The sequence below is a fragment of the Crotalus tigris genome, unplaced genomic scaffold, assembly GCF_016545835.1.
Source record: "Crotalus tigris isolate CLP2741 ecotype Arizona unplaced genomic scaffold, ASM1654583v1 scf7180000017592.2434428, whole genome shotgun sequence".
Lineage (NCBI taxonomy): Eukaryota > Metazoa > Chordata > Lepidosauria > Squamata > Viperidae > Crotalus > Crotalus tigris.
This window is the reverse complement of record NW_024096498.1, coordinates 1,833,334-1,850,191: the sequence shown is the minus strand read 5'-3', so window position 1 is coordinate 1,850,191 and position 16,858 is coordinate 1,833,334. Positions and strand designations below refer to the sequence as shown.

The window sequence follows — 16,858 nt, the reverse complement described above, 5'->3', positions numbered from 1 at the left end:
GGGAGACTTTGAGTTCTAGTCCTATCTTAGGCACAAAGCCAGCCAGTCACTGTCTCTCAGTCCTAGAAAAGAGGCAGTAGAAATCTTGCCAAGAAACTAGTCCAGGCAATTGTCAGGAGTCAACACTGACTTGAAGACACCAAAACAAAACACCAATTGAATACTATGCTTTTGAATACTATGCAGAATCTACAGCTGATGCAAGATGCAACTGCCTGGTAAACTGTTAGCTTATGAAAACATACTCTGCATCAACAATACAGATTGCCACATTATTTATAATGTAATTTAAAGGGCTAGAAATCATCTAAAAGCACTCCATGTGGTCCTCTAGCCTTTGAGGGCATAGTTTTTATACAATGCTCAGATTTCATAGTGCTATACAGAATAATGCCAGGAAAAAAGAGGTTTGGCCAAAGAAGAAGAAACAGCATCTTGAAGCCTATGAAAAAGTGCATTTGCACTTATCTCACATTCTGGACATACTAAATAGTATTTAACATCTTCCTTTAAGTGTTTGCTTGTCTTTTTGGGGGAGGGGAATTCCTCTTTTCAGAGCAAAAACACCTTTTCATGGTGGGCATTTAGTCAAAGAGGCAGCTATCCTTTTAAATTAAAACTGATGGAATAGAAATAGCTACCCATCATAAGACAGAAAAATGGAAATACAAAAATCAAGTGGCCCATGATAATACAGTACCTGCTATATGAGATAATTTTACATATTGCTAAACTTTTTACTCCAAACTAATATTGCTAATGATTGCTTGCAAAAAACAGAGCTGGAAAAAAATATACAATATCCTTAGTTTATTTTGTTACGTAGTAAATGTTCATCTTATACTGCTGAATGTTTTCTTCAGGCTCATGAATTTATAAATTGTAAAACTAATTTCATTTAAGTCACTACTCTACATTCTTGTTGGAATAAGGATCACTTAGAATTAGATCCCCTGGAATTAGTGACTAGTTTTTGTATCACTAAATATTTTAAACAGAATCCATTTTTAAAGCTATAATCAAAGCCTCTGAATGCTAAATTATAAGTAAATAGCAGATCCTGCAACACATATGAAATTCTGTATGACAACTGTAATTCACTTTCCTACAATTGGACCCTCACCAATTATTCCAACTCTTTACAACAATCTAGTGCTATCTAGAATATTACAGTTAAGAACATATAGAGACCGTCTGATCTATTTTGTAAAAAAATGAATGTGTAGCTCTGAGGTAAAAACTTCCCTTCCCTAACCTACAGCTTTCAAGGGGATTTGCCACCTACTTCTTTGAGCACTACAGAAACAAAGAAACACATTTGGGTTTAGTGTTTCATGGAAAGTTTTAATTCAGTACATAATGGGCTAATCTGGGTCTACTGCTTATCCCCCAGAATCAAACTTCAAACTGAACAAAAGTATTACCGTACATATTATTTCCAAAATGAATGCATCATGTCTTTCACACAGCTAATTACATGAGTGACTTGAGTGACCAACTTGATATTTCATTAACAAATGTGTTCTTTTTAATAAATATAAATATCTCTATTATTTATATAACATCTTATGTGCTTTCCAATGAACTCATTCATACAGTCATTCCTAATTAGTTTCACAGTGATGCATCAAGTCCTTTCTTCATTACTAGAGATTGCTGGATCTATAGTACTATAGGCCCTCAGAATATTGGTTAGGCGAACTGATAGAAATCAATTTCAGTAATTTTGAATTCCATCTAAGCAGAAAAGATCATGTGCTTAAACACAACACGTTTTGCAAACTGCATCAAAATGCTCTTTTCTCCAAACTTTTTATAATACATGAGGTGATTTTTTTTATATAAGATAGCTAATGACAGCACATATAATACATACACAACTTCAAAAGCAATTTCAGTAATTGTATGCTGCTATTACTAGAATTGTATCTTATATCAATATCTCAGACTTCCAAAAATACAATGCACATAATTTTCAGAGTATTTAAATATTATGAACAAAATTTGAATTATTAAATGTTTGTACTGAGAAAATCTTGGAATTTTCTTGAATGATAAAATTTAACACAATGCTTTTCTGGAAACATCTTCTTTGGATCAAGAAGTGTTTCATGGTATTCTGAATATACTGGCTCCAGAACAAACCTTTGGCATAGAGATTACTATAGTAAGTATTAAAGATGTTCATTTTTTTTTACTGTGATAGCTAAACTGGATTATTATTAGTTCTCAAAAAGGCAATCTGTATTTATTTCTTTTTCCTAATCTTGCTAACATTTCTGATTCTGCCCTTCTACTTTAGCCATTCGTGTAGAATAGTTTACTTTAGAGCATACATGCAAATAGTAAAGTTTCAATTATTCACTTTCTCCTTCTCTATAATGTGGAAAGAAGAAAACTACAAAATGGAAGTATAGTTGCTTACCTCCAAAAATGAAAAGCGAACAGAGGACTGCATGGACTGCAAGGGCTGGTTGGGGTTGGGCTCATACTTCTTGGGGTGAGACTGAAAGTTAAAATAATGTCATCTCTAGTGATAGAAAATCATTAAAAACTCTAATTTGACTGAATTCAAGGATTAGTTCTAGTAACTCCTCTGAACAATAATAATAAGAAAAAGAAGCATGCTAAAGGAGTCTGAGCTTCAGGGCAATCAACAACAGGAATTTACTTTCTCTATTTTGGTCAAAAAAGCATGCTAATATAAACATTACAATGTCTATTTTTAATATTTATCTGATAGTCCCATTTTTACACTGAGGAGAAAACTGTTTTAAGCAAGCAAATGTTTCTATTATAAAAAGTTCAAATACTTTTTTTAAAAAAGTATTTAAAAATATGCCGATTTTCAGTGAAGCGCCACTGATTCCAAATTTCCATATCTAAGAGAACCTTAAGAGAAGTTCTGTTAGAAATGTCATGCCTCAGCTTTAATCATCCTAAGTAGCATGCTGCATTTCACAAACTAAGTGAATTAAGTATTAAGATGTATTGTAATTACATCTACTGAATAAGAATTAGAAATAACCAAATTATTGCCAATAAAAAATTAAAAATAAGTAGTAAACTTTAAAAATGCTCCTTTTAGCTTTTCAGAATGCCATTTGTGAAAAACACATTCCAACAACAACTACAGTAGCACACTTACAGATGCACACTTAATTTTAATACATTATTGAAAATATTTTATCTGCTTTTCAAAGTGTCTTATAAAGTTAGTAACTACAATCATTTACTGCTTGGGTACGAATCACTGAGATGAACATAAGCATTTCCTGATTGTTAAATTACAAACTTTGATCATTTCATTCAGCTTCTGTATTTGACAAAAATGCTTTATAGTGACAATTTTCTTAATGTTTTAGCATTTCTCCAAGCTTAGTTTTGTACTTAGCCACAATAACAATGGTTATAGAAATTATACCAACTACATAAAGAAAAAGATTAATTAACATCAAAATCAAAATAATGAACAATATTGATTATCAGAAACAGAATTAAAGTAACAGGAAATGGAAGTTTGCAAGGAGAACATCAATTGTTTCAACATGAGTTAATAATGAAAAATATACAAGGGGATTGAGATCCATTTTTGTTTAAAATTCTAAAGTTTACCAAGTAAATGTTTGTACTAAAATTTGAGGTTAGATGCTTAAAAAGTCTATTAATAAACTAGTTTACTTAGAAGTATTGAGACAAAAAATAAAGTTGGGAATGAAAATTTAAAGTTTGCCCCAAGCACTGAGTGTCTAAAATTAAAAAAAAAAAACATAACTAAAAGGTACTTTTATTCTCCGTACAAAATCCCAGTAGACATTCTTTATCTTTGAAAAATCAAAATGAAAAACAGCTGATATTTTTCAACCTACAGCAGGTAATAAATATCAGGGTCAGAAAAAAGTAAAACAAAAAAACAAAAGTTCCTACTCTGTGGTAGCACTCAAATTAAACGAAATCCTAGATGCCAACAGAGAAAAGCAGTTCATATTGTTTTAACAACCTATAACCATACTGCAAGAAGTTCTTTTCAAATATTATTTACAATTAATACAATCTTATTAACCCATACACAGAAGTATTGAAGAGTTATTCATCAATAAACTGATATAAAATTACAGCCATTATAAATAAATACACTGAAAATCAATGCTTTGTAATACAGTTATCTGAAATATAGAAGCCAGCATAATATCCTCTTTAAAGCAATATTACTTTTTGTTAGTTATAACTCAAAGAAATCGATACTGCATATCACAACAGAAATATATGAAATAATCTCTAGATACCCAAAATTAATTCAATAGCCTATGGTTAAATAGCTTGAGCTACATATAATCTGTTCTTTTTGCACAATAACACAATTGATATTTAAAATGTACTGTATCCAATCACCAACATATAATCTTAAGAGAATATTTTGTGTACATAGGCACACATGCATATACTTATATACCCATGCAGTAAATTTTGAAACTCAAAATTAAATGTATTTCAGTTTTGGCTGTTTAATTAGAAGAAATATGTTTACACTTTTGACAGAGATGCCCAATATGCTCTATAATGCAATATACATATATTTATGTAATTGTTTTATAAATGGAAGCAAGAATCACACAAATGAATCTATCATTTCTATAAGTTAGTAAGCAAAGTCTTTACCCAGCCAAATATATTTAGCTTAAAGTCTCTAATATCAAACAAAAATGTCACGATGCAATATAATTCAAGAATATTCTGCTGCTCAGTAAAACATAGATCATATTTAATGATTTTTCACAAATAGCATTTCTCTTCTGCTTTAATTTCTTACAGAGTTCTGTATTATTCACCATGAAAAAAGGCATTTCAAAAAGTGCAGCATTTGGATAAACAAATAGTAACCGAGGGGGAGTGAGGGGGGGGGATGATAGACAGAAAAGAATCAGCATGGCCTACAGAAGGATGGTCTCTCTTAATACATTTATGATGCCCAGATTCACGCATTCAAATACAGCAAATTGAAATATGCAGTATCATTTAAAATACCCTGCAATATCACTGCTTTAGAGACATATATTTGAAGCTAAAGCAGCTGCAGTCCATTCTGAAAATGTTCCTGCAACCTAAAGCTGCAGTGCTTTTAGCCTGTCAGCACAAACGCATGTAACAGAAGCTAGTGCCATGCAGAAAGCATTAAAATATTAAAAGGCAGACAATACTTACTCCAAGGTCAGCCCTGGAATTTGCAGCCTTTCCCGTTGGGCTTTCATGGCTGTTAGGTTAACACATTCTACTGTAACCATGACAAACATTCAGTGGTAGCATCCTGGTGATGACAGAGAGCCCAAATGAGCCATTATAAAGGAATGGTCTAACAAACTCTTGGGGGAGGAAGCTCTGTAAATTTGGGTCCTTCCACTTCTAGCTGTCATGAAAAAATGTCAGCTGCTTTCGTCTAGATTAACCATCAAGTGCAGTGCACTGATTTAGCTAGCAGCAAGAAGGCTTCCAATCTGAATATCAAGCTAATCATTTCCAATTTTCTAACAAGCATTGCTTGGCACAAACGGTTTTCACATTAGAGGACAAAGAGCTACAAAAACTATTAGATTTTTTTAAAAAGGAAAGGAAAAGGTGCAATAAAAATTACTCTTTAACAGAGCTAACAGACGTCACAATCTCATCAAATAAGCATTCGCTCTGAGAAAATCACAGGAAGATAAGATCTGCTCTTTCTCTTCACACGAAGCAGATTAAAGTTTTAGAAAGAAATGCAGGATGTTGAAACATTGTAATTCCTTATTTGTGATTCAAAGTAAATCATCTTTCCTAAATAACCTCAACAAGATATGCTCAGAAAAAATTCAACAGGAGAGTAAATAATGGAATGGAGCAGAACTATTTTGTTTTGCTTCGTTTCAAATATGGCAAAGGGAATAAGAGCAGGAAAAAGAAAGGCTTTGAGTTTTCTTGGAGACTGGGTTTGCAGATATCAGTGGTGGTCGATGAGCTTGTGAGAGAGGAAAGATACTGAAAAAAATCAGGGCAGGCAGGTTGGTAGGATATGTTGCTCTGGGACACTGGTGGCAGTGAGGAGGGGGGGAAGGAAGGAAGGAAGGAAGGAAGGAAGGAAGGAAGGAAGGAAGGAAGGAAGGAAGGAAGGAAGGAAGGAAGGAAGGAAGGAACCAAAAGGATCTGGGAGAAGGCAGGAGAGTAGAATGTGCCATAGTGGAACACCAGCAGCAGCACCCTCTTTACCAGTTTAAGGGCAGAGTTTTTCACACCAGCCGGTATCGCAACATGGGAAGGAAAGCAAATCTAGGGTAATATAATACAGTACAATAATTGATTCCCTTAAGTTGTCTTGCAATAAATCTTTAAGAACAGTGGGGAAGGCAAATTATAACTCAGCCATTCGGGTAATGCAAATTACACCAGCATAGTTTACTGTGGGTCAAGAACTAGAGGACTGTACATTAGGGTGGCCGTGAGGAAGATTTGAGTGGCATGTTATATTGTTACTTCATCTTTCCTAATTTAGAGCAAAAGAGGGTAAGAATGAACACAAGCATGCTTTTCACTGGGTTTCTAGTACTATAGGATGCTGGAAGAAGAAGGAGGAGGAGGAGGAGGAGGAGGAGGAGGAGGAGGAGGAGGAGGAGGAGGAGGAGGAGAAGCAGAAGCAGAAGCAGAAGAAGAAGAAGAAGAAGAAGAAGAAGAAGAAGAAGAAGAAGAAGAAGAAGAAGAAGAAGAAGAAGAAGAAGAAGAAGAAGAAGAAGAAGAAGAAGAAGAAGAAGAAACCTTATATCATTTCAGACAAATGGCTATCTAATCTCTTCTTATAAGCTCCCAGTACTTTATAAAGATTTTTTTAAAGCAGCTAAAAATCAGAAATGTGTATGTTTTATGCTTCATAAACTTTAACATTGGTAACATTGATCCAAGGTTATTTTCAGCCTTTTACAAGACCCTCTGCAACTTGCAAAAGTTTTATTTATCCAATGAGCACTGCTCCTGAATTCTTGAGGAGATACTGCAAATCATACTCCAAAGGATGTAAATGACTTCTGATTCTCCAACTGATTTGACTTTTTGTTTTCATATATTGGATTCCCAATCTTGCTAAGCTTATTCTTTTGTTTATTAGAGAAAAAATTCCAGGGTTGTCCATATTATGTAAAACAAACCTAGGTAGATAACAACAAATATACAAGTTATAAAGTATGCAAGATTAAAAAACAAAAACAAAATCCACACATCACCAGACATCTTTTTTAAATAATGGTTTGTTGATGTAGCCACAATTGGCTAAATTCCTAATAAAAAAAATCTGATTTGGTAATCAAAAATCACACAAGCTATAAGGTTCTGTGTTCTCATATTTCTACAAATTATACACACACATATATGTATGTGTGTGTATATATATATATGTATGTTTTTATGAGAGAGAGATATCAGTATCTACAAGAGCAATTATACATTCTCCATTGTGTGCAGCTTTATAGACTGCCCTGTAGAAACTTAAGACATCAGTCCAAATTAGCTGCTCTGATGAGATCAGAACTCCCCCCAGCATCTGGAAATAAACTGATGGGAGGGATTGCTGTTGCCAAACTTTTCCTCCTAGGGAAGTCAACCAGCATCTGATGGCACATCAGTTAGCAAAGCTGCCTCCAAGAAACACCATCCGACTGGATGCAAACTTAAGTTTTTCATCCCCCTATATGTGTCTGGGATCCACCTGGTCAACATTGGGCCACAGCAGCTGGGCAGTAAAGGCAGCTAAAGTGGCTGACAATACACATGGTTCTTCTCCCAGCAGCTATTCAAAGTGATGAATTTGATGCCATAATTTTAACAGTTCTGAGAAGGCACACCTGCCAGACTCTGTACTCTCTGTTGGCCATGTGCTGTATATGGCCCAGGCTCTTTCCATCCTGCCTTTTCCTTAAAGCTGGTATTTTGCTATCACTGTGTTCTCTGCCTGACCATCTTTCAACCTTTCTGGCCACTATAGAAAGTAAGAAAGCTGACCTTGATGGAGATATGCAATACCAATACTTAGGCAAAGTCACAGAAATATTTCTTAAGGCCAAACAATGAGATAATTGTGAGGGAGATGGGCAGTTAAGAATAAAAGTTCAGAAGTGGTTTAGGCAAATTCACTGGAAGAGAAAGAACTATAAGACACCCAGACTTGAAAAATTCTGTTCTAATCTCAATAAAAAATAGGTCTAGTTTCCCATGGAATGATTTTTCCAATCTGGTTTACCTAGTTGGGCTGACAGCCACATAAAACTTGCCTACAATCACACAATACACCAAACCCTTCTGTGAATGGTGTGCTTTGGATTTAGCATGACAGGTTAACTACTGGACCCATGTTCATCTCTTAGCATGGGAGTCCCCAACCCCTGATCCAGGTACCAATATCAGTCCGCACATGCAGTCGGAGAGCACACAAAACTCCATTTGCGCATGTGCAGGATAAAGTTACACAAATTAAATCATCCCTTTCCCCCCGCCCCGCCGCCGCCACCACCACTGCTTCCAGTACATGCAGCTGGAAAGGTTGGCCACTGCTGTCCTAGCAAACAGGATGCTTATCTCCTTTCCTTTCCGTTGAGTGAGCAACTTTCCCCATCTTTTCATAAAGTCGGAGCTTCCTGTATATTTACCTTTCAATTTATATGGATACCCAGAAATGCGTAACCACTTTCAATATGTAATATTATGTAATATTATGTGATAATATGTAACCCACAATATGAAGTATTTTACAATTTACTTGAAAAGTGAATCAAATCAATAACTGGGATCTTAAGGATATGCATGGAATTGCAGCCTGACACAGGAAAGCACACATTCGTTTCTCTGTGAATTTCTTAGGTTTATTTTTAAGGGATTTTGGAAAAAAAATGCATATGAAGTCTCAAGGGGGAAAGTAAAGTTATAAGAGTTTTCTTATACAAAGCACACACTCTTCCTCATAGGAATGCTGCTCAAACCCTTTGATCATATTTGTTGCTTTCCTCTGAACCTAGTTCAGAGGAAATGCAACAGCCAAAACCACCTACAATATTCTAGTTGTGGTAGCACCCCTGATTTATATCAAGACATTATAATACATGAGGTTTACCTGTACCATTTTGTATTATCCTTAACATGCTGTTGGCATATTTTACAGTGAATGCACACTATGTCCAAACCTTCATTGAACAATTTACCATTATTCCAAAATCTCTTTTTTCATGAGTCATTGATATCAGTCACTTAAAAGTTCTTCAAAATTTTGGGAACATCCAGAATATTGGATATGAATCCAACATCTTGGAAAGTACTGTACACAGGATAAAGAGAGACCTTACATCTCTGTTTGTACATACAATGGCCATTCAGCATCTTCTTCTGAGATTGTATGACTGTGCTTGGCAACTACAGTGCAATCCAAAGAAAATACGTGTTTCAGTTAAAGAATTCTAAAATGTTAGGCAGCCATTCTATGACATAATGGCTGTTTATCCTATATATTGAAAAAGTGACCAGTGCTTTGCAGATATGTAAAGCAAAGCTAATGTGATGTTTCACCTAGCAACTATTTTGATTAATGATTGAATTGCCGGTTCTAATTCTAAGTCTAATTCTAAGACTAATTCTAAGTCACTAAAGAAGGACTACCTGTATTAAAACCAATAATTGCTCTAATAAAAAAGGCAGTGAAATACCAGCATAACACATCTTTAAAAAGTGTCACTCCCACAGCTTTGATGAAAAAAGTAATATTCCCCCCCCCCAAAAAAAGGATACCAAGGGAAGAAAATAATTAACAACTTCAAAGATGTATAACTGGGAATACTGGGGGAAAGACCTTGTTCTTCTTACATAAAAACAAGAAATTCTGTATGGAAAAGCTTGTTGATTTATTAGCTAAAAAACTGGGTCTTTTCTTCTTCTTTAGCTACTATTGCCATAAGTTAGTAAATGCTTTATTACAGACATGTCAATCTGCCTACCCATGAGCCAGATGCATCATACCGAAACCGCACCCACCCCATTGCTGGCAATGGAAAAAAGTTGTGATGCGTTGTGACACATCACGTGACATTGCGAGTTTGACACCCCTGCTTTATGAGGTAAGATTACCAAATCATATTAAAAAGGCAGATCAAAAGGAAATAGGAAAATAAATATTTCCTCAAACATCAAACATTTTCCAACACTTCATTTTTCAGAATCTCCATCCAGCTATAACTTTCTAGATATTTCTCAGGCCATTATTTCTTCATTCATAGATTTATTTTTATGATTCAATACTCATTTTTTCTTTTTGGGAGATCTAATTTCCATAAAATGTTTTATTCATAGTGGTCCTTCATTTTTTTCTAGGCAGATGGCCAAATCATCATTTTCATTCGTTCTTGAGTCTCCAAATGATTCAATTTTTTTTTCTTTATCTTCCATGCTTCCATTCATGTCAACCAACAATTTTCTCCCAAATTACATTCCTTCAAAATTTTGCACCATTTTTTTCAAAAGCGTCTCTAATTTTTCATGATCATCATTCAGTTGAGTGAACAACATTGAACAATATATGGCTTTCCATTTGTGCACATTCAACAAACTAGATTACATCATTCATATTTTTTATATTTTACCCCCTTTATTCATAATAATTCATTTCATCTTCACTTCTATGCATGCATTCATCAACTCCATTCCACAAGATCAGACTATTTACATATAGATCTTCTTATCCTCTCTCTTAGTTTCACAAACCCAGCATATCTATTTTTCTTTCTATTTTTATAGCTGCTCTTTGTCATAAAATACTCTTGCAGAACATCTTCTGTATGAAATGTTCATGAACAGATCATCCAGAATATTGATCTCTACCATCTCTCTGGGCTTTAGCCAATCAAACCCCTCATGTTTCAGTAAAACGAAGAAAAGATGTACTAAACTACAGTACAAGCTATAGTTATAACCATACAAAATGCAGCACTACAATTGGCCAGTATGCTACATTTGCAGTCAGAGCCCACTTCTTCTCCAAGCATGTCCACAATATCCACTTAAATTAGGATTATCTATCAAGGGATTACTCTGCATGTCAAGTAGCTAACAATAGGTTTTAGTAATTTTTTTTAAATACACAAAGTTTTATAATATTTATTGTTACATTCATTAAATCCAGGTCCAATTCAGGATTGGTATTTTCACTAAATAAATGGACGTATGTGCATTTTCAGAATCAAATTCTTTTTTATTATTATTATTATTTTAAAAATCCATTTCTACATCGAACAGTGTGTTGTCTAGGTATACAAGTATTAAAATATAATAATCATCACATTCATAATAATCTTATCAAAATACAATCATATACTAGGAAATAGCAAATTGTTAAAAATAGTATTACCCACATTAACATTAGTTATATAACAATCAAAATTTTTAGTAATCCATTATAAATCTTGCTCACATAATCCACATATTCTCATATTTCCAACTTTCTAACCTCTGTTTATATCAGCTAACCATTGGTAAAATAAGTCCCATGTCATATAATATTCAGTTTCTTCTTTTTCTTTAATTTTTAATGTTGTGTCCTGAGCCTGCTGAAGCATTCAGCAGGCTCAGAAATGTGCAATAGGTCCCGGGCAGACCAAAAGCTGCCCGGGACCAGACTGGCTGTCGCCAGCCTTGTGCACATGCGCAAGGCGCGAAAGCAGCCAACTTCTATTGGTTAACATTGTTTGGGTTCAGAGTCCTATAAAAGGCCTGTGTGCCTTTTGTTCCTTTGCTTGGTGTTGAAGAAGGAGAATAAAGCGTTTGTTACTTGTCACCATGTGTCTTCATCATTCGCACGCGAACAAAGGGTTTAACATTTAATGTTAACCTATCCATTTCTGCGCATTCCAATATTTTTTAAATTATATTCTCCTCTGTAGGAGTTTCTTCATTTTTCCAAAATTGTGATATACTATCTTAGCTGCTGTTAAAATAAGTATTACCTTTATTGTAATTTCCTGGTATCAATAAGAATATCTCTGGTTTTAGATCTATATGTTATTTTGTCATTGCTTCCAACCATACATGTATTTTATTCCAATATTTTTTGCCTTGGGACATGTCCACCACATGTGCTAATATGAACCTGGTATTTGATTGCATTTCCAGCATTTATCAGATTTATCTTTATACTAGTCTAGCAGGTGAAAGGTGCCATCTGTAGAACATTTTATAAAAATTTTCTTTATATGCTGTTGACATTGTAAGTTTATAGTTTCTGTCCCACAGTTTCTGCCACTTATCTAATTCTATTGTATAGCCAAAATTTAGAATCAATTTCTTAATAGGGATCACATTTTATTTCCATAAAAAAATAAGTAATGGTTGAGATCTATAAATATATGTGAATTGAAACATAGAGTTGTCTTACAACCATATTAGAATCATATTTTAAAAGTATGTTGCCATTTTTAATTCAAGTATTTTTAATAGAGAGCAAATTAATAAAATAGCCTATCATTTACAATAAAAAGTCTTGAATACAGTTCTACTACCACAATAAAATTGAAGTACTACTGAATATTGGATAAATAATTGAAAATTATTTAAAATTATTAAATGCAAATGGAACTTTACATAACAAAACGTATCTGAAAATGAAGCATATTAAAGAACTAGCATTTGACTTTAAAGTAATATTTTGATAGCTATGAAACTTAATGTGTGCATTGGTGATTTTATTAAGATAAATAAGAATTATTCCTAGAAAATACAGTTAAACATATTCTAATACATACTGGGCACTTTCTCTACCAAACAGAACTACACCACACAGAGAAGAGATAATATTAATTATATATATTCTATAAAATACAGGTTTTTTACCTAATCTTTCTAGTATTTTTGTGCACTGACCACAATTTATCACCATGCTAGTAAACAATTAAAAACTGAACATTTTAAAGATGAAAGGATCAACAGGTCAGCGCAAAAGATGAAAATAGTCTATAAGTAAACACAGTCTTCAAATGTAAATATACTGAGAAAGTATCTCTGAAGTATCACATAAAGCAAGATGGGGAGGTGGCCTTCTTTTTTTAATCTATTATCAGCTTAATGTTTTCTGCTGAATTTTATGAGTTTCATCTATTCATTCTATTAACAATTGCTGGAGACCTTTTACCTATTGAGTATTCTATCTCTCTCTCTCTCTCTCTCTCTCTCTCTCTCTCTCTCTCTCTCTCTCTCTTCTTTTATGATACACTTTTTCAAGAACATGTCTACTGCACAAAAAAGGGGTGACTTGAGACATACCGAATGGATAGTATAATCTATTGTGTTCTTTCTTTAGTTCCCACCTACAGTTTTCAATTTGATAAGGATTTCTGACATGTTGATTCGCATTCACTTTTATTATATCCTGCTATATACCAAAAGTAAGGAGAAATTTATTACTAGGCAATATGATTACAGAAAATAATAGTTTTTCTCACATTGTATTTCATATTAATATTTTTGCTTCAGTAATATTAATTTATTTCCATTATTAGTTGAGATATTACATTTAAAACATAAAACAAAAATATTGTAATAAAAATTATCTGAAAAGTATTAATGTTTGAGATGAATAACATATTCCATAGCAGATAAAGGATCAAGTATGCAATCAGCTAACCTTTAAGTGAGTTTTTTAATGGAAGGGCTATAATAGGCAAGTAGGATATGGGCAGCAAACCCAGGGGCTTTGTGGTGAATTATTACTTTTTTATGGCACAAAACGTTTAGTACTAAAACATTAGTCAGGAATTTCTGAAGCTCCATTCCAGTTGAATGCTCCAAGACTAGAAAGGAATATCCTAAGACTGAACAAACCTTTGTAATACAGATAATCCTTGAAGTACACATTTGTTGTATAAGCAATGATTCAAAGTTACAGTGGCATTGAAAAAAATAACCTAGAACCAGTACAGCATTCCCCAAGGTCATGTGATCAAAATTTGGACTTGGCAACTGGTATGTATTTATGATGGTGTTAACAACCCAGAATCATGTGATCACCATTTGTGACCTTCTAACCAGACTTTCAATAAGTAAAGTCAATAGGAGAAGCCAGATTTGCTTAATGACTGAAAGATTAACTTAAAAACTGCAGTGATTTGCTTAACAATCATGCCCAAAAAAAAGTCTTGAAACTGGGTGCAATTCACTTAAGAACAGCCTTGCTTAGAAACTGAAAATCTGGTCCTAAATTGTAGTGATCTGTCGAGGACTACCTGTATTCATATTCTTTATAAGAAGAGTATTTTTGTATGTGGGCTGCCTAAAAATAAGAGATCCAAATAGTTAACTCTTTTAGGTATAGAATGTTATCAGATTTATTTCAATAGGTTTTGCCAGCAAAACAAAACAAAATGGTAGAGCTTTCCCTCATGTTTGGAAATATAATTATTTAACTTCATTTAATTTTGCATAGGCCTGTCTTTTTAATTCAATTATAACTGATTTTTCATTTATTTATTATAATTTAAATAATACTTAATTGCCTGGAAAAAGCAGTGACTGTTTGATTTCTTGAGAAGATAAATCCTACGTTATGTGAATATTTTGAAAATACTGAATATCAGCCAATAGTACTTCTCTGCTTTCTCCCCTTCCTCATTGCAACTTAAAAAAACCAACAATAAATGAATATATAAAATTTCAGAAGACACTGCCAATGACTACATGGCTTATGGTTGGTCTCTTAGGATCCCTGACACAGGGACCTCTTCTGCATCGGTGCATCAGGATTGAAATTTCAAACAGATTTGAAAATCTGTTAAAACAACTGCATTTTGCCTAATTTGGACTTAAATTGATACCAAACATACATCGGCACAGTTAACAAGAAACTAATATGGACTTTTGTATTTTGAAAACTATAAGAATATTCCATTATATATTCTACCATTATCCTTTCTTCCTTAAAATAATCCAATAATTCACCTTTAAGAATGACTGTTGGAAAGATCAATTATAATCTTTATCAACTTTTAGGAAACATGCCAGAATAAGCTGTAAGCAAAAGGTAGCTTAATAGTTAAGTTGTATATGTGAAATTTTGTGTTCAATATCTCATTTAATGGTATCAGCCACTCTTTTCCCCCAACACAGAATAATACTTATGATTATTACATGGGAAACCTGCAGTTGCCTGATTGTGAAAACTGCAGAACAAGTGTTCTATGAAAAATGTTCATAGACAACAGTTTGACATATTAGATATAAATAATAAATAAGGCTGTAATGGTGTTAAAACCAAACATTTTGTACAATGATCCTCAAAAATCTTCATTATATTCTTATAAGCTTATTGTCATGTTTTAATATGACATTTCTACAACATAACAATCTCAAAAGACTAAAAATAAATTCAAAAACAGAAGAACAAAATTACTTTTTCAATAACACAGAAAATATTTTTAATGTAATAATTTTAAAAATATATTTAATGCTTATTTTCATAACACTATTTCATTTTAGCAGCAGCTTGAGTCTGCTGCTAGTTTTGAAAAATAGATTAAAGTCTTAGCTCAATTTTTCTATTTAAAACAAAAATGTTCTTTCATAGTACTCTATGAAAAATCTGTTTATTCCCATCAAGAAACACAGCCGATATGACATGCAACTGTAGTATTGGTTTCACCAGTTTTCTTTTATATTGATCCAGGAAGTGAAGACAGATCTTGGATTAATATACATCCATCAAGGAATGTATATTATTTTTTTAGACACCTAACCATTATACATTGATAATTGCTCTCTAAATAATTGTAATTTTGATTTTTGCTATAATTTGTTCAAGCCATTACAGTCCACCTTATGGAAGAACTCAAGAAAAAAAATGAAAATTATCTTCAATAATCAACCTCAAACAATGAATCAGTATTACATCATAGTATATTCTAGTCTTCAAAAGTTTTAGGAACATTGTTAGAAAGAGAATATAATGTTGATTTTCTGTACTGAATTTTCCTGACACAGATGGGAATTTTGTTTGGCATTTAGCTTCAACTGTCGTTTGCAACATTTTTTGTTTGTTTCAAAATAATACAGGTGTGATTATGTGTCATAGAAAAGTACTGGCAACCCAAACTGTAACAATGAAACTTTTTGAAAAACAAATAAACAATTTTAATTAATAAATATCTTAATCTTCATAATCTGTCCTGAAACATTACATTATATCCAAAATTTAAAAAAATAGAGTAAAGCACAAGAACTATAAACTTTTTTTATCCACTATCTGCTGCCACCTTTAACCCTTGTTTTTCAGCCATTGAAAGGTAACATATATACTGAGGACCTGTCACACTCTTTATAATGAATACACGTAATTGAAATAAACATTGGTTACTTACAAACTTCCCCTTCTTGGAAGGCTCAGCTCCTTCTGCAAAAGTAGGAAAAGAGTATTTTACAATGAGTTCCCAAATGTATAATAAGATTTTGGTGGTTATTATTACTATTATTAACTTCAATTCAGAAATTGACATTTAACCATTTTAACCAAGGAGAACATTGTGGATACAAAGAATATCAAATACAGAATATACAAACTAAACCTGTAATGAACTGAATAATTTAATTACAATGTATGGATACTGGGTGAGACTGCAGAAAACTAATTGAAACATCTAAGGACACATTCTGAGAAAGAAAAGGAACAGTATCATGGGAGACTCATCTAGATTCTAGAAGACTTTGGAGCATGGCATTGATTAAAGGTTTATCAGCAACAAGGTCACCCAATTAATTGTCAACTTTTCAGCCTAAAAATGCATGGTAAAAATGTCAATTAATATAAGATTAAGAGCAGTAAATA

The 16,858-nt window shown here is 33.1% G+C and overlaps 1 protein-coding gene across 7 annotated transcripts in view; it reads right to left on the bottom strand.

Moving 5' to 3' along the window:
* The window catches only part of MAST4 (microtubule associated serine/threonine kinase family member 4), a 207,803-nt gene that overhangs the window by 102,866 nt on the left and 88,079 nt on the right, over window positions 1-16,858 (bottom strand). For 5 of the 7 annotated variants that reach the window (XM_039365211.1, XM_039365220.1, XM_039365227.1 and 2 more), the window contains one exon: window positions 16,395-16,426. In XM_039365211.1, coding sequence (XP_039221145.1) covers window positions 16,395-16,426 — 32 coding nt within the window. Of the gene's footprint in view, window positions 1-2,425; window positions 2,507-5,202; window positions 5,782-16,394; window positions 16,427-16,858 lie in introns of those variants that run through there. The other 2 variants (XM_039365241.1, XM_039365251.1) reach the window with 2 other exon arrangements.